We start from the raw sequence: 23,132 nt of genomic DNA on the forward strand, positions 1-23,132 counted from the left end.
CCTGTCTTCTGCTCCTTTCTTTCACTGACTCCTCACTCTTTATTATTTGCCATTTGAGAGCTCAAAGATTCAGTGTGTGTTTCACATGATTGCAATCAAATTGACTTGGAAGCACAGACTACCAAAGGCTATAAACGATTGAATGGTGTATGGACATATTGAGTGACGCATGCTCACAACAATAGGGTTCTTTTAATAGATGGAAGCTATAAGAGATTAAATAATTAGATTTACACTCAACCCTAATGAAAAAGGTAACCTGATGTACTATGTATATAGAAAAGATTTATAATAAAAGTAAATAAGTATAAAATGATATAAGAAACATCCAGGAATTCAAATTCATGAAAGTGATTTTGAAATAATATATATATTATTTTATAGTGAACTGTCTAATCTGTTTGTTTAATCAGCTCCTGGAAACAAGTTGAAACACTCCAATGTAAATTAGGTTTAGATGTTGTTGCAATAATTGACTAAACGATATTTAGTATTGTCAATATAGTATACGTATACTTACTGGCAAAACGGACTAACGTTTATTTCGTATAATGAGTAATATTGATTGTGACTACAAAGCATGTCAAACACACAAACACACACACACACACACACACACACACCAGTCTTTGCTACACATCAGCATGAATGGAATAAGATGCACTGTCCTCTCATAGACGCATTGCCAGCATTGCGGATGCAGGGTAGTTCATTAAGTTCCATACAAAGACATGCAACCAAGGAAGAGATCCTAACTCAACCCGTAGCATTTGCAGGCTATCATTTGATACTCCTGTTACTATAGGCTATTTTTTGCTGCTTCACTCAGAGCTGTTGCAGTTAGGATATTCAACATTGGCTTTCTTTTCGGGGTGGTCCTTATTATAGTTACGAAATAAAAGACAAGGAAGAAAAAAAAAGGGCCTGATAACATTAATTATAGAGTCTTGCTGCTTTGGGTGAACGGCTTCCTAACTGCCGCGTTCCCCATTCATTACACAGAGCCCATTATCTCTTTGCCTATTATCTGCGAATGTTTGTTCAATGTGCCATCCCAGAGTGACATTATAACTGGAATATTTCCATGGATCTCCTCAGCCTGTCTACTTTCCTCCTCTCTATCTTGAATTGCAGTCTGAAAGGAATTGGCAGCGTTTAACACTTAGGGTACATTCGATTCCTACTGTGGGAGAAGGTAGCAATGGGCTTGAATGATAAAATTGCGTTGTCAAGGTAACAGGTTGTTCTGAAGACTGCAAATCTGTCATATTGGGGATGCTCCTGCCAGACTTCGACCTGTAGCCTTGGTAACTAGGCACTACTTAGGCTCACCAATTTACCCCCTATAGGGATATAGGCAGGTAAACCCACCAATTTGGTGTTTTGGAGGCATTAATAATACAAAAGCCATCCCGCATTCGTTTTTTTCTCATCGAATCAGTAGAAATAACACAGGATTGTTCCATTATTGAACGCTGACTATTTTTTGTATTTCTTTTACTCAAATAGTGGGTGTTTGCGTTGCCTTGTGCTGTTGGTGGTGGTGGTGGTGCAGTAGAGAGGGTTCTGGAAGCCACCGTTGAATGAGATGAAAAGGTGAAGACTGCTGGAGGATGAAGAGAGTCACTGAGGGAACCACTAAACATGGTTCCTGGTGTAACCATGGATACCTCTATTTCATGGATGGACTGATTTGAGCTGAAGTGGGAATTGAAGGGGAGATATCTTGTTTCTATAGAACCCCGTCGTGCTCCTGTCAGTTGTTGTATGGGGTCTGTTTCTTTGGTCACCTCTTATTTAGCGGATAGGAAACCATAAACAGATCAGCGTATCAGTGTAGGTCTGTGATGACGGATATTTTAGCATCTCTGGTATGTGTCATGGCGGATGGACGGGATCCTGATTGTCACATTCATCAATAAGGTGTACGTCGGGAGTGCCTCTGGGGTTAGCCGAGCTGGCTGCTGTGTTGAAAGAGAAATTAAACATTTGAGAGGAGGAGAACAACATAGGAAGAACAAAGAGGATGCCCAAGATGAGATAACATCATTGTATTGTGGCTATATGTTTATATGTTGATAGATTAAGGATTTTGTTTTTTTTATTAATCAATCATTTAAGATTTCTGAGCACATAAGGATCACAATTGAATAAAAAACCCTTGCTTTACGTGGGTGTGTGTGTGTGCAAGTGCACGCGCGTTCACACAAACACACACACACACACACACACACACACACACACACACACACACACACACACACACACACACACACACACACACACACACACACACACACACACACACACTGCATCAGCAGCGACCAAAACGTAACTCTCCCTCGATAAAATAGTGTGCATGCACATATGGCATGTACTGTAGCATAACACCTACAGGCTTTACCCAATAGAATTTCGATTGCAAAATGGTTAAGGCCTGACTCAGCTACATTTTGACAATCCTTTTTAATGTATTGCACCAAAAGTATATAATGAAAACATAACTTGATAATCCTATTTCACTGTCCACTTGGTTTCTACATTACACAAACATACACTTTATTCATCGCTTATTACTATTAAAGAAAACATAGCTATGTAAACGTGACCCGTTATAATAATTATATAGAAATAGCCTATATAAAAAGATACGTTATATATGTTAGGAGATATACGTCAATGTTTATTTGGATAAAGATGAATCATCTATACATTATTTAAATAATCCAACAGTTCTATGGCATTGATGTTGTAGTCTGCACGTAAGCTTTATGAGGCTAGGGAAGATTTCTAATTCAAATCTTGCAGCTATAAAGGACCCCATCTGGCGGATTTAGTCGGCACCACATCAAAAAATGTAGCTCTATCTTCGGGATTCGTGATTGCAGAACATACACTGTAGGAATTGGTGAGTTGGGTTAGCATCCAATATCTAGGCTATATCTGTTACTTTCCTTTAAATGTTCGGTTTCTTAAGATAGGCAGGTGGCCTATCCGTTTTTTTTCCTCTTAGGGTCCAAAGAAATGTATGCAAAATAGTTTGGGTCTATGTTTTGATAACTTTGGTAATAAACCACCTTTCACTATACACATGATGATCTTACTTGTCTTCGATGGTTTAAAATCCATCATGTACGTGAAGGTGAATCGCGCGTGTGGTTTCTGGACACCTGGTGGTGTTTCATTCAAAGAATACGTGTTCGCATGTTGATCTCATTGATGAAATATTCGTTGCTGGATTTAACGACTGTCTTTTTGGTAGAGGAGGCGGTTTTGTGGCTGGTTTGCATCTACGATTTACATTACCGTCCAGTAGATGGCGGTAATATGCCATGTTGGTGTTTGCATTGCACCAAGGGGTACGTTTTTGAACATGTTGCAGTACTGAATCGCAATAACTGAATATAATCGGACTTCTGATCAGACACCGAAACTTACTTAAGGTTAAAGGTCATGCAGATTGAACCATCGACTATATAAAAAGAAAGTATATATATATACAGGTATATATTGAACGCGTTGTTTGTTAGAGATTAGAGGGAGTCGTCCTGGGAGAGTTGCGTCTCTCCTCGGAGTGGGGCGTGTGTCACCGGAAGTGCGTGCCAGCTGTGGTATTCAGAGCCAGTTGCCGTTTCACGTTCGTCGTCGACTCTGCGAAGTACTTTGCGTTAAGGTCAGTATACTCGACTTAAACGATGGTTCTCATGTTTCACTGCTAATGCATTATTTTAGCATACGTATTGATAAGAGGTACATTGCAGAACAACGGTGGATCGATCACAACGTTGTCGTTGATTGTATACCTTGCGCAACTAGACAGCCTGGGTTGCTGTGCTGTGAGCTTCCTGGCTAAAGGAGTCATTATTGGTATGAGGCGTTTTTTAAAAAAACTTGATCTATCCATGGTTAACAGCCAGCCCGTACTTTTGTCAGATAAACGGACCAGATTAAATAAAACCTAGGATTGAGACTAGAATAAGTATTAATTAATCCATAAATGAAGTTCACTCTAGCTTTTACAAGCTTGCGGATGTTTGTTCGAGTGTTTACTTTCAGGGGAAGGGAAGAGATTTTTATGATGCGTATAGGCCTTAAAGATAAGCTAAACTTGGCGCTTCTCCATCTATTGCTTCATTGTGCTTCTTTAAGCCGGATCGACATAATTTGTTCACATATAAACACTTCGCTTCATCTTCTCTGTCAGACCCACGTGACTACGGCTTGAACACAGATCTCTGCCCACAGCAATGATTAAAACATTTCCACTTTTATTTTCCGGGAAACAACTGTTGTATGGGTGTATCCAAAAGGTGTGTTTTGAAAGCGTTGACTGCAATGTAGTGAACTTAAGCAAACGTTATAACAATGTGATGATCCATGATATGTTTCCTATCACAACATTTTAAGGGTTTATGGGTAACATAGTTTTGGCAATCTGTTGACTTCCTGTCTTACTCAACCGCCAGAGGTACTCGCTTGGTTCACACTTCACAGAACAAGTTTGCTAGACTGATAATTATGTTGATTGAAACGTGGTTCATCTTGCAGCATTACGTTGTTGCCTAATTTATGTTATTGTGCTCTCTGCATTGTTGAAGATGTCTTTAGCCAGAAGACTTATCGGTGGCTTCCTGGATATTGTGAGGTAAGCTTTTGTCTGTTATACTTTAATATTATAAAACCACATGTAGGGTACATCATTTAGATGTGATACAGAGATTACAACTGCATTTCTGCTGAATGTAGACAATGACACATTTTCACCCTCTTTGCCCTTATAGCAACATCGATCCAGCTCAGTTTGTTCCCTCTGAACCTGTAAGTTGCAAGCATATCCACCTACGTGCATACCTAAGTATGCACGTAGCATACCTAAGTATGCTACAAATTAGATGACCATCAGTTTGCTACAATGCTGTGAGCCCCTTATTTATGTCTGGGTATTATTAAAGCATAACTCATTTTATCTTACACCAACTTTACACAAGAAAGCCATTTATATTATAAGCCATCTCTCTGCGGTTACTGAACGCTCACTGTTTAATGGCGTGTGTGCCCCTATCAGCCCCCACCACGCAGGCCGTTGGCGTACGCAGAGCACAATGAGTCCGAAGAGGATGCCAAGTTCCGCAGAGTCTTCAAGCAGCTCGCTGGAGAGGTGAGCATTGCCTGAATTGTCCCATGCATTTTTTTTTTTTGTTGAGCTAAGTGACAGCTAAATTACACGTGAGATTCTACAGGGAGGGCTGGCGTAAACCTCCTCAAACAAGCCTGTTTGAACATTGACTTGAGCACTCTCTCCGTGTAGGACATGGAGGTGAGCCCCAAGGAACTGATGGACATCCTGAACAAGATCATCTCTAAACGTAAGGGCCCTAGGACGCTAGAGTTTGATCTTACTTCAAAGCTGCTGTATGTAAGATTTGAGATTTGATTTTCAAACTCTTCCTCCCAAGAGGATAACAACCACCCCTTTCAGCCTCCATATTTTTCTCTGCCATTGAGAGGTTCCTGTTTCTCGAGCCTTGAGATATGAGCAGGGAGTGGTCAGAAACCTGACTCGTACAGAGGCAGGCGCAGCAAACTCAAAACAGATATTATCACAACGCATATCTATGCTGATGGAAGGCCATGCCCTTTCATACAAATAACACTCAAATAATGGCTATAAAATCGTACTTACAGCAACATATTCTATCACTGGTTTCTTACGAACGGATTGCTGTTGAAGTCCACACAAGACCCCGCATTGATGTCGGCCTTGGTTTGGGCTTTTAATTTCAGATGCCGCCCTGAAGACAGATGGCTTCAGCATTGAGTCCTGCCGGAGCATGGTGGCCGTCATGGATGTATCTTCCCCGCTGGCTTCATTTGCCATGATTAACGTGCCAACCGTCGTGTTTGACACCAAACAAATGTCTTCTTCAACTACTGTTTATTGATAACGGCAAATGGCTCACTCATGCACATAATACAGTACTTAAGGTGAGATCGACAAAATTCTGAATAGAGCTTGTTTAAACTGGATTGTCGCTGTGTAGAACCTCACTGTCATGTGTAAGGTTTTAAGTACACATGGTAGGGAAAGTGCTCTTTATTTTCCTTAACATTTCTATCTAGAGCGACAGCACCGGAAAACTTGGATTCCATGAGTTCAAATACCTCTGGAACAACATCAAGAAATGGCAGGCAAGTGTCATGGCTGTTTCTTAGTAGTGCTTAATAATAATAATAATAATACATTTAATTTAGAGGCGCCTTTCAAGACACCCAAGGTCACCTTACAGAGCATATAGTCATCATACATTTTTTAAAAAACAAGACATTGTGGAAATAAATAAATAAATAAACATAAGCAATAAGAAATAAATAAAACAAAAACAAGACAAAACAAAACAAAAAAAACAATCAAAACAGTGATCAGTTAGACGTTGTGTGCGAGTTTGAACAGGTGAGTTTTGAGTTGTGACTTGAAGGTTGTAATGGTGTCTGACTGTTTTATGTGTGGGGGGAGGGAGTTCCAGAGCCTGGGTGCTGAACAGCTGAATGACCGGGCACCCATTGTAGTGAGTCGTGATGTGGGGATACATAGTAGTCCAGCAGAGGTTGAGCGGAGGGAGCGGGAGGGAGTGTATTCTTGGAGGAGGTCGCAGAGATAACTGGGGGCTAGGTTGTGGAGAGCTTTGTAGGTGAGGAGTAGGGTTTTGTATTGGATACGGTAGTGTACTGGGAGCCAGTGAAGTTGAATGAGGACAGGGGTGATGTGGTCAGATGATTTGGTGCGGGTGATGATCCGGGCGGCTGAGTTCTGAATGATCTGCAGTCTGTTGATGAGTTTGGTGGGGAGTCCGGTGAGGAGGGCGTTGCAGTAGTCTATGCGTGATGTGACAAATGAGTGAACTAGGATTTCAGTGATGGATTGGGTCAGTGATGGGCGGAGTCTGGCGATGTTGCGGAGGTGGGAGAATGCAGTCCGGGTGATGTTGTGAATATGGGGTGCGAATGAGAGGGTGTTGTCCAGGATGACGCCGAGGCTCTTGACTTTGGAGGAGAAGGGTACTGGGAATCCATCGATAATTATGAGTGGAGCTGGGGTGTGTTGTGATTTAGTGAGGGTGGAGGCTTGTGCCCCTCATGTTGCCTTACTGAGCGGGACCCTGATGTACCTTTTGACTATGTACACCAGGGCTGTCAAACATATGGCCCGCGGGCCGGATCCGGCCCGGTACACCATTACGCAGTTATTTTCTGGTTTGGTTGGCTTATACTGCACTGAGAGGAGTATCACGAGGTGTAAAATAGTTTTGACATATGATATGTAAAATATATATTGGAACCTTGGGGTCATCAAATAATGTTGTACCTTAATTTCCAGTTTGATTAGAAACTTTGTCAGAGGGGTAATTAGAGTAGCTGTCATGTTGTAGTCAATTAGACGTATTTTCATTTAGGAATGGTAATAACTTCTCTTCTTGTAGGGAGTGTACCTGAACTTTGACCAGGATGGCTCTGGGGTCATCAGTGGAAAGGAGCTCCCTGGAGCTTTCACCGCCGCAGGTAAAACAAAAAGAATCCTCTCATTATGCAAATAGTTGACACCTCTTGGTTATTGAAATCCACTGTGCATTTCTGTGAATGATCCTATTGATATAACTCTTCTCCGCTTTGAATACATGCCGAGTGCCTTGACTCAAAAATGCCATGCAGTCCGGACAAGTCCTTTTGCCAGGCAAAACAGGCCACTGGCAGCCACCGGCCTTACCCACTGTGCCTGTTCTGCAGGGTTCCCCCTCAACGATCAGTTGTGTCAGATGATAGTCCGCAGATACAGTGATGAAAGCGGAAACCTGGACTTTGATAACTACATTGGATGCCTCGTCAGGCTGGATGCCATGTGTCGTAAGTGGTTTGAAACTTAACCTCGTTATCCATTTAAAACCTGCCGTATTTTTGTTACATAGAAGAGTTAAAGAGATCACCTTGGGAAACATGATGAATATTATTCTGATGTCATTTCTTCTACCGTTTCAATTCAGGTGCCTTCAAAACCCTGGATAAAGATAACAATGGGACCATCAAGGTCAACGTTAAAGAGGTAATTTAAATCGAAAAGGTCCTCGGACATTTAAATTGTTTAACTTAAAAGGTGTTTAAGGTCATGGTGAAAAATGTCATGTGGCTGTCTTTTTAATGTGTTTTTCTTGTCGTTTCAGTGGCTCCAGTTGACCATGTACTCTTGAATGGGGAGAATTTTGCAACGGCCTACGACGGGGAACAACTTTATATATGCCGCGATGCCGTATATATTTGACCTTTGCAGCGATTAACTGTTTATGAACCAATATGTGTGCAGGTTTTATTTTAATGTGGAAAACATATAGATAAATATCTTAGAATATTTTTTATACACGTCGTACTGCTCTGGTTTTTGGGAGAAAAACTATAGGTGTCAGCAATCATTTAAGAAAACCTAGAATTCGCACCAACCTTGTCTATTCAAAAAACAAAACCAAAAAGGGTGCCTTCAGTGTAAACCTGCACCCATAATGGTATCAGAAACTGACAAAATGATTCCCCCCTCAATCATATAGCATGGATATCTGGTCTGCCATGCATGATTGGGGCTTTATTTTATAGTTTATTGCATCGCACAGGCTTTTTTTTTTCATATATTCCGAGGTGGTGTGTATTTTTCTAGGGAATAAAGAGGGTTAGCCATACTAACACGTTTGCACTGACACAAGGAAGACCCCTACTGATATTGGAACACAATAAATGGCAACCAGAACGCTTTTGCAAAACCAATGTATTATTTTTCAAATTATTCTTATGAACTAATATTGGTGCTTATCCCATAGTAAATACAAACAATGACTGAGTAGTGAGCAACCATTTAAGTCAATACAAATATTTAGTTTTTTCTGTTAGCAATGGTTTGGTTGGCAAAGTTGATATTGTACCATCTGTGGAGCTTTTATACTTTTTTGTTTGTTATGGATTTGGTGCATGGCCACAGGATTTGCCATGTCTGTAGCTTGTTAGGGTTTGCAGTGTTTTTTGGAATGCCTACACAAAGTTATAACAGCACAACTTTAGAACTTAGGATATCACAACAAATGACCATGCCAATGCAGCGGAGAGGAGGGATGCCATTTAAAAATACACGGTCTTTGCCAAATTCACTGAACTGTTACCAAAATGTCTAATACTAATGTGTGCTATATTGGAAATAAAACACATTATTACATTAGTGTGCATCCTTCATTCAAGAAATAACCTTCCTTGTTTAGGTAGTATAATTTGTGGAAATTACCTTTGGACTGTATATCTTACACTTTGGTTTGTGGCTTTAGATATTTTAATACATCTTATGCTCATAACATCCCTCTGTTTAATGTATGCCTTGAAGCAATTCTGTTAAATCTACTTAGTATAGATCTTGTATTGCATGGAGGCCATAGAACGAGCCATGTTCTGAAGCTTGTTATTATCCCAGGACATATACTGTATATATGTGTGTGTGTTCAACGTTATAAGCTGTGAAGGCCTCAATCTCTTTCAGAGATTGTGTTCAGTATAGGCACGGGCCAGATTCGATGGAGGATTATTTTTCTTTTGGTTGATGTATGAGGTAATACAGGTCAGGTTTTCTCTGTCAAATTATTACAAGGGGTATACTTGGTTGTCGATGGACGCACTCGAGAAAGTGTTTGTAGGAGTTTCACTGCCTGCTATCTGGGTAGGTGTCTACAATTAGAATGCCCCTTGTTGAGTAGCTCTAGATTGCAGGGTGTTTGTAAGACGTTGGGTGGAATTATGGGAAGGCTTTGGCTGGTGTGTGTAAATAGTGGTCGTGCCTCAGCTTTCCGGCAGCCTGTCATGTCCTGATTGGAAATGGGCGTCGGCTGCAGTGGCTTGTAAGGCTGAGTGGGCGGTGATTGGGGTATATACTGCGGGCAGGGATAATTTCCCCATACTCTGTAGGTGGGGAGGAAACATCCTGTGTGAGACTACTCGTAGGGAGTAACATAGAGGGCCTGTAAGCCTGCAAGGGATGAATTGGTGGAGGCGCTGCGTTCCTCCACTATTTCCTCACTATCTTACCCTATGGGACATGTTGGAGAGCTTACTGTGAGACCTTTGGGAGGAGCACATCTGTCACTGAGGTGTGTGGGTGTGTGAGGGGGTTATGATTTCTTCAGATTCTGCAGCGTCACAGGCGATCGGACGGCTGACCTGATGTTTTGGCTGTGCTTTTACATCATGTGGGTCATGTAGTTCATGTCCTTCACTGAGATGAAGGAAAGTATTGGGAAGGCATTTGTATTCAATCCAGCAGACTGTTGGGAGAAGGGTTACGCCAAGTGCAGTGGAAAGGAGGGCGGCCAGAATGAGGTTGTGGTTTTGGAGCAGGTAAGCTGGGTGCTGCTGGGTTAGCATCTAGATGGGTTATGTGCTGAGTGTTTGAAAGGGTGCTCCATTTATGTCTGCATTGCAACAGATAAATGGTAAGTTATGGCTTTGGATTTAGAATCCGAAACCGGGTGTGATTTTGTTTTATTTTTATTTTAGGAAATATTTCATTTTTAGTGGGTGGCAGCAATACGCTTGAAGGCTTTCTAGGCTGCCTTTAAAGGAGCATTTCACCGGTGGAGGCATGAATATGTATTGAAATTGGGTCATGTAGTCGAATAATAAAATAAAATTCTAATTTGGTGCCGCCTTGACCGAGAAAAGGCAGAAAGTGACTTTTTGGCACTCGTGGATTGAAGACAACAACTCCCACCATGCACCACAATGCACAGCTTCGCTGGCCACTTCAGCTGATCTAGATCTCCGCCTCCTGTTCCTCTATCAGCTTCAGCTGCACGTCGCTATATTGCGGCTCGTAGAGCTAGCCACAAACATCTGATTCGAGCATCAGATCTTCAAAATCCCCATCTTCTATGTCAGATCCAGTACCTTCCGCCATTGTACTTCAGTTTTATCAACAACCTCTGTTAGCTTAGTTTCAGACGCTGTGGATGTTAGTTTCTGCTTGTGAAGACCCACCCACTGGCACTGCTCTAATAGGTCTGTAGTAGGGATAGGCGTGAGGAATCGATTACTCGAGTACTCCTCGTTACAAATGAACTCGGTTGGTGGACAGGCAAACTCAAGTTTGCATATACACACACAAACAAAGTTTTCTGAAGCAAATGTATCAATCACAAAGCAAATGAAATGTATCCATTTCTGTGTGGCGCGTTCCGTGCCGTGTGCAGGCACGCCAGAATTCAAAAAGTTAAGAGATGGCGGTTAAAGCAAAGCGCAGCGAAGAATTGAAATACTTTAAAGAAATAGGAGATCAAGGTGAAATGTAAAATATGGCAAGCGAAATCGAGCTACCAGAAAGTACTATGCGGCAACATATGCTCCTGAAACACAACGGTGAGTTCGGGAAAGCAGACCCGGAGCAACGAAGTGTGTCGGCTATTTTCACCGCCGCAAGACGCAGCTGTAATCCCGGGCGTGTAGAGAAGATCACAACGCTGAGTATTTCCATAGTCCATTTGCTGCCGTTTTATTTGGAGCTTTAAATTATTTGCAATGGTTAGGCTACTTGTTTTTTTAACTGTTTTTTAACGGTTCGACGTGATTTAAATTGTGAGACGCATATTTATTTTTGTAAGGAAATGTGTTTGCAACGTTTGCAAAAATAAATAATGAATACTCTGATAACTTACTGTTTTGATGGAGAATAAGCATTACATGTTTGGTTGGTAATATTGCCGTTCATCATCAGGCCTATTCCTGCTGCAGATGCGTTGCATTCTAAAAATAGATTTGATTAAACGAGTAGGCCTACTCGATTGATCCTCGAGGAATTCCTTAGATCACTTGAGTTTGGAATTTACTACTCGTGCCCATCCCTAGTCTGTAGCGTCAGTGGGTCTTACGAGAATCTTCCCCTTACTCTTCCTATTTACTTCTACGCAAAAATCGTCATATTGCGTCATCTTAAACAGGAAGTGTTGGAGATCGATACGGATCTCTCCAGTCTCCATAAAATAAGGGAATGATGCACGACAATTCAAAATTATGAGTGGGTTACTAACGATACAAAGCTTAATGGAAATGGGTGAAGTTTCCCTTTAAGATCCAAAAAAAAAGCGGAAGAGTGCGCAGAAGACAACTACGCAGGTTTGTGCGCAGATGGTAAGTGCGCAGAAGAGCAGGATTTGGACATGCTTGGTGAGGGACATTCGCGTTGTCTCTAAAAAGTAAAAGCATATATTTTCGTTTATTTTATACTAATCACGTTTACGGACAGAAGCACATGCTAAAGTTTTTTTCCAAGGTAAGCCATTATTATTCACGTTCCATTCAGAACCCGATTTGATTTGTGTTATCCTAGTTTTCAACCATAATGTTAGCCATGTTAGCTAACAACACGGAGCTCAGACTACAAAGTCGGTAGTTACAATGAATTGTTTACGTTTTAATGTAACTGCATTGTAACGCAATCAACCAAAATATTGGGTTATAGTTGTTGTAGGTTCAACACTTTTTTTTTTTATTTCAATTTGGCTTAGCTTGTTGAAGGAGTGTCCAGCTAGCATGGGATCTATCTGAGCTGGGAAAACCAATTTTTTCCACACAAATAGCCTCCTCTCTATTCACTTTGACCCCCAATAACGCAAACGTGTTTGTATGACAGCATGTCTTTGTCCTTTGTAAATGCACAACCAACAATCTTGGTTGAGGGCTATAGTATTTATCTTACTTGGCCAGCGAGTTGGGATGGAATAGGGATTGTCGGAAAAACAATCATGTACGATACAAAACATGTCCAATGCAGGTTTGACCTACATGTACATGTTTCGCACATTTACAATACAAATTAGAATCGATGTTGTATACTGACTGCTAAATTGCTTTACGCCTTAAAATCGCATGATGATACAGTAGGGGGTACTAGCTCATGAATCGCTTTTACAGTAAATCGCAGGAGGCATATAGACAAAAAAAGAAAAACTCCCCTAATTACATATAGTAGCCTACATATTTATCCGGTATAACAGAATAATGAATTAAACCCAGACGATGTGATGGCTACAAATTGCACACAACAATTTTGCAATAACGTTTTATTAGAACATATCTGTTGGAATGCAACAGACTGGAATCACTGATCACACTCCAACCTCTGCACTAGCGCACATCAGCTCTGTGCAAACACACACATCAACATAGTGCACTCCACACACACCTGAGTGCCACTGCTGGAAAATATCATAGGGGAATCACTGACGTTTGAAGTCTTAAGAATGAAGCAGTCAGCAGCACAATATCTCACTCCTTTTCTTGGCCTATGATTTACATTTTTCAGTAGCCTGCTTCCACAGGCCTCACGTGGAGGTACAGGCGAAAGAACACATTCCTGATCAACACAGCCTGAAGGATGGCTTCAAAGATCTACTACACCGGAGAGGGTGGTGTACGCTTCAAGAAAAGGAAAGCACGGTTCAGTTTCAGTGAAGTACACATCATGTTGGATGAAGTGAAAAAACATCACCATATACTTGTTGGTAAGTAAGAGCAGTTCATTTGTTTTTGCTTACTTTTGTAGTTTTGATTTGGTTAGCCTTTGGCTTTTCAAGAAAAGCTTCTGAAGTTGTGCTATTTATATTTTCTTCCTTAAATGAAATGGTGCTGCAGGGTTTTTGATTGAATAACTAACCCCTCTTTTAATCTTTCTATTTGGATTTTCTTAGATAGTTTCCATAGGTCATACCTCCTAAAATGTGGGTGGCAGCATTATGCTTGAAGGCTTTTTTTTAGGCAGCCTTTAAGACCCAAAGTACTTACAATTAATTGAGCCAGAGAACGTATATAGAACCTATAGTTAATGATCCGATGAGTTGATCCATTTTATCTGTTGCTTATGTTTCGGCAGGGAGACGTTATCATAGCGTGCACAGCAACCTGAGAAAGCGCACGTGGGCTACAGTAACCGCGGCCGTCAATGAGATCGGCGAGTGCCAGCGCGAGGTCATCGAGGTGGTCAAGAAGTGGTCGGACCTCAAGTGCGACACCCGCAGGAAGCTGATGGCCATGCGTACCTCGAGCCCGGGCAACCAAAGCCTCGGCTTCCGCAGAACCCGGGACCTGAGTGCCACGGAGAAAATTGTGCACCAGATCCTACAGATGGACCACAAGAACCCGAGAAGCCTGGAGGAACACAGTCCAGTGGGCGAGGAGGGGCTGGATGATCGGGGGGAGTCTTCTCTCATGGGAGACGAGGACTGGAACCCCCTGACTCCCCCTGACTTAGACGTGCGGCCGCCTATTGCCTCGTACTTGCTGGACACGCGTGCCATCCAAAACCTTCAAGAAGATCCATCGGTCGCCGCATGTAAGTGCTTCTTTGGTTCCTCATTTAGATGTTTTCCGTCAGACTCTATGAACAGACATTTAGTACTTCAGTAAAAAGTCCTCATCTTAAATGTAAAGCAAAGCGACATTGAGTCTTTTAATTGTTCTCAGCGTTGTGCACGGCTCCTCACCTCAGTCAATCTCCCTCTTTCTCCCGCCTCGTCTCAGACTCGAAAGCGCCGTCGCCGGACCACTTCCGCCGTCCGCCCCCGCCGCAAGCCACGTTGGCCCCCCTCTCCTCCTTAGCGGCGTTGGCGCCGTCACCCTCGGCGTCCTCCTCTTCCTTCTCGGCCGTCCTGCCCGAGACGCCGGCCCCCCCACTGGACGCGCAGGGCTCCATGCTGCAGAGTGCGGCGCTCAGCCTGCAGGAGCAGCACACCGCCAACGTGCTGCTGGAGACGGTGTCGCGCTCCCTGGAGCTGCTGGCCGAGTCGCTGCAGCAGCTGGCCGAGAGCCAGCACTCGTTTGTGCGGCAGTCCCTGCAGCTGCAGCGCGAGACGGTGGACGTGCTCCGGAACTTTGCGGGCGGCGCCGTCGCCCTCATGCACGACAAACTCAACGGAAAGCCGCCACTGTAGCGGACGCCGGGGGGGGGGGGGGGGGGGGGGCGTTAAGGAACGACAAAAGGGCCACGCGGTTAAAGTGTTTTTAATTTGCGGCCGTTGGACCCAAATAGTCTGGTACTTGAGGCCGCAAAGACCGACGTCAAAATCCAACGATGACTTAGTGGAATCCCCTAACCGTACAGTTTATACTGCTTCGAGAACCATGGGATGAGGAACTTTGAATGAATCCACCAGTGTTGAAGTTCCAACCTGTGGAATAGTAATGGAGGAGTAACTGTGTCTCACTGCTAGCTACGTTTCCCCAGACATTAATATTTGTAGGGATACAGATGAGGTGTATTTTGAGCAACGATCAATGTGAGCAACGATTGTTTGCTATGTTGAGTGTTGGGATTTTTTTACACTTTATATACATTCTTTCTGACTGTGACCATTATATGGTCAGTATTTTTGTGCCAGGCAGATTTACGTGTGCATTTCTAAGCAAGGCAGGATTTTTATGTACTTTAAGGTGAGGGATTTTTAATGATTCAAAACAATGCTATACCTTAAGTCAGGGGTGCCCAACCAGTCGATCGCGGTCTACCAGTAGACCGCCGACAGATCCCAAGTCGACCGTGAGGGGTGAAGAGAAAAAAAATTATATATTTTTAAATAAAATAAAATGGCTACTTGAAAATTAGATCTTGGGTCAAAAAAGGTTGGGCACCCCTGCCTTAAGTGGAAGGTTAATAATAATAAGGTCAAAAGGATATGAGGAACTATATCATATTTACAGATGATTAAACACTGAAGTCCATTGTTTGAATACAGTTTTGGAGTTCTGCACATTGAGTTTTGACTTTTACACTTTCATTGTTTGTTAATTTCAACAAGCTATTGATTTGAAGTTCCTTGCAAACAATAAAATCCTGATAGACTTCAATTTCTGAATCATGTCACATTTTGAACCACATAGGGGGGCATATGAAATGCATAGGGGGGCACAATTATTATTAGCCTACAGTACGTATATTTTGAATAATCCTATCCTCTATTCGCGCAGCACATAATCATCACGTTAAACATAACCAACGGCAATATGACCCGGTAGCCTATAGCCTACATCACATCGTTCCTCATCATTTAAAGCATTACATTACATAGAAGCAATGCTATGAATATATATCCATAAAACACTGGACTATACAACATATTAGGTGGAAAAGAAGTGAACAGGGATATGCATTGCCATTAGACGCACATACACACACACAAGGTAGCATAGGCCTACTTTGAGTGGAGTCAGCGCTGTCCTCCCTGCTGTCAGTACAGCGGGAGGCGGCGTTCCTCCGAGCTGAACCTCCTCAACATATCCTTTCACTCGGACGTAAACTTGTGAGTCAGGTCCTTTCAAAAGCAAGCTGAATCAGCTGGGCCTTGCGTCTGTACAGCATACTTCGCCGATGCTCTGAGAAGACGTTTTTCAGTGTGGAAAATTAGTTTTCACACATTGCTGTGGAAGCTCCTAAAGTTAGGGCAAGGGTGTAGGCTGTGAGAACAGCCTACATAGCCTGGAGTGCAGTTGAATGTGGTAAGGATGTTTGCTATTGTCCATTTTCCGTCTTCGGGGGGAATCGGGGTGTCATTCATTTTCTTAACCAGGAACTCACGGGCCACAGTATATTCAGATTCAGCCACATCAGTTCCAGCTAGCAGGAGAGGGATTACCTTTGATGGGTCCAGGAAATTATCCCCGGCCTCTGGGTTCAAAGCAGCCAGTGCGCCAATGAGCTCGCTACTGCACTCTCCAAAACGCGCATCCATCTCTCCTTGCACAGCATCAATAACTGTAAAATACTCTTGAACTCAGTCTTTTCGTCTATGTCACTTTGTGGCTGACCAACTGTTGCTTCAACTGTAAATCCACGGAGGTTCTTGTTAATTGTGCGTCTTCTCTTGGTTGGACCGGGGTCGGACACCGGCACAGCCTCCGTGGCCGTGGCTGGAGGAGCGCAGAGATCCCACAGTGTCTTCACACAGTCTGAAGCGCTGTTCACAAGTGTTACCGCTGTTACGACCCGCCTCGTATTAAGAGCCGCAACACGTGATTGGGATGTTAAATGAAATGGATAGGTGACAATGGGCAGATTCGGGTCAAAATCGGGGGTTTAATCAACTGAAAAGAGTGCACACGCACACAGAATTGTAACAAAAGAAAGCTACACAAGGTTAACAAAGACACTGGCTGAAACCACTCAATCGCAGCCAGGCAATACAACAACATCAAAACTCCAATTCCCTAAGCAACCACAAAAGGTAGGCACCAACAAAGAGGCGGACTGATCACTGGTTCACAGCCGCCCCGAACTGTGGACACACACGCTATTTATATGCAGCTGGCTTGATTGGAGACTCCCGATTGGTAGCTTCGATGGGATCCAGGAAGTAGGGAGGGGACCAATCATCGGAAGGGAATGACCCAGCTGGATTTGCATACAGAATCATTCAACATCACATACACATTAGACGGCAGCCGTAACACTCCCCCCCTTAAATTACAAGCCCTTGCGGCTTGGCGTTAAGGTTTCATGCATAAAACATAGCTAACACACATAGCTCTAGCGCCTAGACAAAGCATCAGCGACCACATTTTCAGACCCCTTTTTATGTTGGATATCGAGGTTGAAGTCTTGTACCAACAGAGCCCACCGCATGAGTCGCTGGTTGTGACTAAACATGCGGGACAGAAAAACAAGGGGATTATGATCAGTGAACACAACAAGCAGAGAGGTAGACCCAACATAGACCTCAAGGTGCTGTAGTGCCAACAACAGAGCAAGGGTTTCTTTCTCAATGGTGGAGTAATTTGCCTGGTGTCGGTTGAATTTGCGGGAAAAGTAAGCAACAGGATGATCAATACCGTCAGCTGTACAGGACTAAAGCCAGTCGATTCCTGCACGGCATCACGGGCAGCAAACAAGACAAATGGGACTCCCTCATCCCACTGCTTCTCAGTCTCGATACAGTACTTCCTGAGCATCGACTTTAGTGTCTGATGCCAGCGCTCTAAAGCTCCTTGCGATCGGGGGTGGTATGCAGACGACACGATGTGATGCACACTCAAGCTCTTGAGTACCTGTCTGAAGAGACCAGACTTAAAATTAGAGCCCTGGTCTGTCTGGATCACCTGCGGTAATCCAAAAGTAGAAAAAAACTTAAGCAAAGCCTTCACTACGGCACTAGCGGTTATCGAACGGAGTGGAATAGCCTCTGGGTAACGAGTGGCGGCGCACATAATAGTTAACAAATACTGATTTCCACTTTTAGTTCGAGGTAGAGGGCCAACACAGTCAACAATCACTCGCTCAAATGGCTCTGCTATCACAGGAATGGGGTGTAATGGCGCAGGAGGGACAATCTGGTTAGGTTTCCCGCCAACCTGACACACATGGCAAACACGGCAATGTTTGCCAATGTCCGACTTTAGACCTGGCCAATAGAAATGTCGGAGGACTGCCTGATACGTTTTGGTTATGCCCAAATGTCCTGCCCACGTACTCTCGTGAGCCACTGACATCACATGCTGGCGGCATCCTACAGGAACGACTATCTGGTAAACAGAATCACAATCAGAATCACCAGTTACGAAGGAAGACCATTTACGTAACAGCATCTCACCATCCATAATATATGCCACTTTTTCATCCCTTGCTTTGTTGTTACCCACCACCTTGGCAAAACACCCTTGCAAGGTCGGGTCTGCTTTCTGCATCTGGCTCAAGCGTGCTCGGTTGACTGGAAATGCCGTACCTCCAGCTAACGGCAGTTCCGGGCCAGTCGGGAGCGCTTGCGCATCAGACTCCCCCTGAACAGGCAATAAGATACTCTCAGCCTCTTTCTCCTCTTTGTCACCTGAGAGAACTGACATGAATAAACTGTCGGACAACGAAACTTCATGATCATCTGGGGTAATCTCATGGGAGCGAGCACGAGTTACAGCGCAGGCTGGGAATACATTCGGAGGTGTCTGATCAGATGGCTGGTTCCAATCACACTGGGGTTGATCTAGAACTTCTAGTGAGGGAGTTACCTTACCCCCTGCGATATCGTTCCCCATCAGGAGTACGATACCGGGGATTGGCAGTTCAGTACAAACTGCTACTGGGAAGAATCCAGTAACGAGAGTGGACTGAATATGGATGCGGTGCACTGGCCGTGGTATGTAACCCATTTCAACCTCTCTAAGAACTGATTGGTAATGGCAAGCCGAGTTACCAGAAAAAGGCAGCGCTGATGCCAGAATAACAGATTGAGAGCAAGCAGTATCTCGCAAGATCCGTACGGAGTGTCTATCAGCTGCCTCACCAGACAGTGACACAAATGCATCAAATACGAATGGCTTAAAACAGTCATACATTTTCTGATCAGATGAGTTAGTGTTCACCCCATGATCTGCTTTAATCAGTCCTACCCCTTTTGCTTGAAAGGAGCGTGAGGGCTGTTCTCTGCGTTTTAGTGACAAGCAATTTGCAATGACATGGCCAACTTGGTGGCAGTAATAACATTCCCTTTCCTCTTGCGACCCACGTGGGTTAGATGATCTAGGAGGAGGGGGATGTGAAACAGCAGAGACTGGAGAAAAAGCAAATTTATGAGTTAACACATACTCATCAGCCAGTACAGCGGCAGCAGAAAGTACTCCTGCTTTCTGCTCATTCAGGTGCACAACAATACGCTCAGACAAACACCGCTTAAAGTCCTCTAACAGGATCAGCTCTCTCAAAGCATTGAAATCACCAACTTTACATGTTGCACACCATTTATCAAATAGCGTTCCCTTCTCACGGGCAAACTCAACATAGGTCTGAGCAGAAGTTTTGCGCCCATAGCATCCTGAGCTTTACCATGCATTTTACACTGAAGCAGAAGCGTCCATATTTCAGGTGGCCATTGTAGAGCAGCAGCTATTCTCTCAAACACATTGAAATAGGAGTCAACTTCACTATCCCGAAATACAGGTACTAAAGCCACATGCTTACTAATGTCAAACACCACTTTAGGTGAGCTGGTGGAGGTGGTGGAAGGTGGTGACGTACCTGAGCCTCTAGGAGCACTCCGTCCTGTTTCAGAAACCTCAAGCTCGAGCGGTTTCAGTCTCACTGCCGTCTCAGCCTGAATTTCAGCTTTTCTTATCTCCAACCTGAACTGGAGCTGGGCTTGCATCTCCCGCTCATGAGCTTCCAGTTGCAGCCTAGCCAGACGGACTTTAAGCCTTGCCCCAGTACTGCCAGTACCGCTCGGTGGGGAAAGATCATCGCTCACCTGCCTGGTAGGCTTTCCCTGAGCCTGAGGGCGTCTCAGCACTTGGATCAGTCGCTGCTTCTGCTGAGGCACTGGGAAGAGACATGGACTCCAACTGCTCAGTCATAGTAATCACACCCTGTTCCACCAATCCACCAATCACTCGTTCTCTAATTTCTTTTTTTAGCATGGACCTGATAAAGGGAATGTTGAAGTGGATAGCTATCTCCACTAAATCATCCTTCCTACAATTATACACTTGTACAACAGTAGGATGTTCAACAAATGTATCGAAAATAAACTTTTCTGCCATGGTTCTCAGATGGTTTTCATTTAAGATCCCGGACGAGCCCCCATTTATGTTACGACCCGGCTCGTATTAAGAGCCGCAACACGTGATTGGGATGTTAAATGAAATGGATAGGTGACAATGGGCAGATTCGGGTCAAAATCGGGGGTTTAATCAACTGAAAAGAGTGCACACGCACACAGAATTGTAACAAAAGAAAGCTACACAAGGTTAACAAAGACACTGGCTGAAACCACTCAATCGCAGCCAGGCAATACAACAACATCAAAACTCCAATTCCCTAAGCAACCACAAAAGGTAGGCACCAACAAAGAGGCGGACTGATCACTGGTTCACAGCCGCCCCGAACTGTGGACACACACGCTATTTATATGCAGCTGGCTTGATTGGAGACTCCCGATTGGTAGCTTCGATGGGATCCAGGAAGTAGGGAGGGGACCAATCATCGGAAGGGAATGACCCAGCTGGATTTGCATACAGAATCATTCAACATCACATACACATTAGACGGCAGCCGTAACACCGCGGTGAACAAGTCCATATCATCGGCTTGTGGTAGTCTGTTAGGCGGCTCAAAAAGTGACAACCGTTTCTTAAGAAGGTGAGCAGTGAAAAGAAAACGCTGCAGCGGAATGTAACGAAGCAGCCCCGTAGCCTCGACGCGAACCTCGGCTCCAAGGCCTTGTGTGTTTTCCACCTCGGTCAGTAATGTGAATATGTCGTAAAAACTTTTCACCACAACTTTTACCGTTGCCAAGTGGCCAGTCCATCTCTGGTCCAAGAAATGTTTCAGGGTTTCACCTTTGTACAGAACAGCCACGGTTGGCTTCCTGATGAAGTTGTACATGAATCACAACCAAATTAAGTTGGTGATTAAAGCAATGAATATATGGTATGTTACGATCCAGCTTGTTTTGGAGCAATTTCTGCACACCACCATGCTTGCCAGACATGAGTGATGCGCCATCATAAACCTGACTCAGAATTTTGTCTGTGCTGAGTCCTGCGCTGGTGAGCTCATCAATGATGACACCTGTCAGAGCCTCTGCATCACCTTTCTCAGGTGTGGCCATACCAAGAGGCGTTCACACACATCGTTTTCGTCAACAAAACAAAACACAACTACAGATATATTTTCTTGGCCCAAAGGATCCCGTGTGCCATCCAGGGGCGGACTGGCCATCGGGAATACCGGGGACATCCCCGGTGGGCCGATGGCCGAAAATATAAACCGACCGGCCCATCACTATTATGTACCGGCCCACGCCCATCATCGCATCAGCCCTACAATGGTTAACACAGCGGCACAAGCGTAATTTTCTCCAAGAGCTATACCCATCTAATCGCACTGACTGGTTTTATACTGCTACTCGCAGTCGGTCTTCACACTCATGGTGACTATTTTTCGATTTTTTTTTAAGTGTCTTCTAATATGTGTTTTACAGACTTCGGAAGTCCAAAGTAAGAAAAGATCTCCACCTTATTAATAAACACCTCTAAATTGGTTCTTACACAGCCGAAGTGTAGAGAATTTGGATTTGCATACATACACACAACGCGGCACCCAGTTCTACGCATGCGCACAACCCATGAGGCCCAGCTCTTCGTTGCCTCTTCCAAACTCTTGTTTTAGGTGTTATTAAATATCACTCACTCTAGCTTATATTATATTTTATTTATTTTGTGCCCTTTCCTTTTATTGTTTATTTATAGCACATTGGGTTGCATAAAAAAATAAAAAAAGTTGCCTTTCCTTGCCTTGCGTCATTCTCTAGCAGACGAAGTTGTTTTTGAGAGTGCGAGAGCATGCCGTCGGCACCAAAACGAAAAGGTGGAGCTGAAAAGCTAAGAGATAAAAAGAAAAAATGTCTGGAGGAAGGTGCCTCAAAACATTTAAAAATATCAAATTTCTTTGGAAAACCACCGACTGGTGACAGTGAAAAGGTAAGATGTGGCGTTGAAGTTGCCAAATGTGAGCTTTCTATTCGCAGATGAGGTAACGTTCCCTACAGCTAGCCTTGCATATATAGACCGTTATGATCTGGTAAAATAAGCAAGCTGGTGTTGTTGTCAACATCTAGATTATCTATTTTAACATGTTAGCCGTAGTCACTGGCTTACAATTGATGAGCAAGCTATCCATGGTGGTAGTTGTAAATAGGGCAATCTTCTAATTTCTATTAACCTGTGACAAATAAGTTAACCAGCTAGTTTGTTATGCTAAAATCTAAAATTATAAATAATGTTTATATGTTATCTAGATTGTTAATATGTTATGTAGAGGCGTTGACTTGGCCAAGTATAGCATGCATTTCACAACATATTATACAAAATGTTAATATGTTATCTAGATTGATGATTCAGCTGCTGGAAGCAGCAGCCAGGGGCATGAGAGCCAAGATAAGAGCCAGGGTACAACGTACACCGTAAGTAACACTTTAATATACCAAGTACAAAAATAGTGTATTTCAATTGAGCAGATATATTAAGATAAAGTCAGATTAACGCGTTATTAACGACGCTGCAAACCCATTTTAACGACGTCAATGTTTTTC

General features: G+C 43.5%; 2 protein-coding genes and 1 long non-coding RNA gene across 5 annotated transcripts; 2 read left to right on the forward strand and 1 right to left on the reverse strand.

Moving 5' to 3' along the window:
• The first annotated feature begins 3,528 nt into the window (after positions 1-3,528).
• On the forward strand, positions 3,529-9,250 carry capns1a (calpain, small subunit 1 a). Its single transcript, XM_060057193.1, has 11 exons — positions 3,529-3,673; positions 4,599-4,645; positions 4,782-4,818; positions 5,066-5,158; positions 5,309-5,366; positions 5,785-5,849; positions 6,121-6,193; positions 7,483-7,557; positions 7,783-7,899; positions 8,037-8,095; positions 8,214-9,250. The coding sequence occupies exons 2-11, from the start codon at positions 4,599-4,601 to the stop codon at positions 8,238-8,240; spliced, it is 651 nt and encodes a 216-aa protein (XP_059913176.1). The 5' UTR covers positions 3,529-3,673; the 3' UTR covers positions 8,241-9,250.
• A 2,751-nt stretch (positions 9,251-12,001) lies between these two features.
• On the forward strand, positions 12,002-15,531 carry zgc:153990 (uncharacterized protein LOC768125 homolog). Of its 3 annotated transcripts, none has more exons than XM_060057197.1 (4): positions 12,002-12,198; positions 13,373-13,571; positions 13,940-14,398; positions 14,587-15,531. In XM_060057197.1, exons 2-4 carry the CDS (start codon positions 13,445-13,447, stop codon positions 14,994-14,996), a joined length of 996 nt encoding a protein of 331 aa, XP_059913180.1. In that variant the 5' UTR covers positions 12,002-12,198; positions 13,373-13,444; the 3' UTR covers positions 14,997-15,531. The 3 variants fall into 3 exon arrangements, with proteins under 3 accessions (XP_059913180.1, XP_059913178.1, XP_059913179.1); XM_060057195.1 differs by having other exon boundaries at positions 12,198-12,340; XM_060057196.1 differs by lacking the exon at positions 12,002-12,198 and adding an exon at positions 12,205-12,340 and having other exon boundaries at positions 13,376-13,571.
• Positions 15,337-17,022, reverse strand: LOC132461788 (uncharacterized). Its single transcript, XR_009526678.1, has 2 exons — positions 15,694-17,022; positions 15,337-15,525 (listed from the first exon to the last, which is right to left on the reverse strand). It is a non-coding gene; the product is annotated as an uncharacterized LOC132461788 (long non-coding RNA).
• Positions 17,023-23,132: the final 6,110 nt, after the last annotated feature.

The sequence above is a fragment of the Gadus macrocephalus genome, chromosome 7 (genome assembly GCF_031168955.1).
Source record: "Gadus macrocephalus chromosome 7, ASM3116895v1".
Lineage (NCBI taxonomy): Eukaryota > Metazoa > Chordata > Actinopteri > Gadiformes > Gadidae > Gadus > Gadus macrocephalus.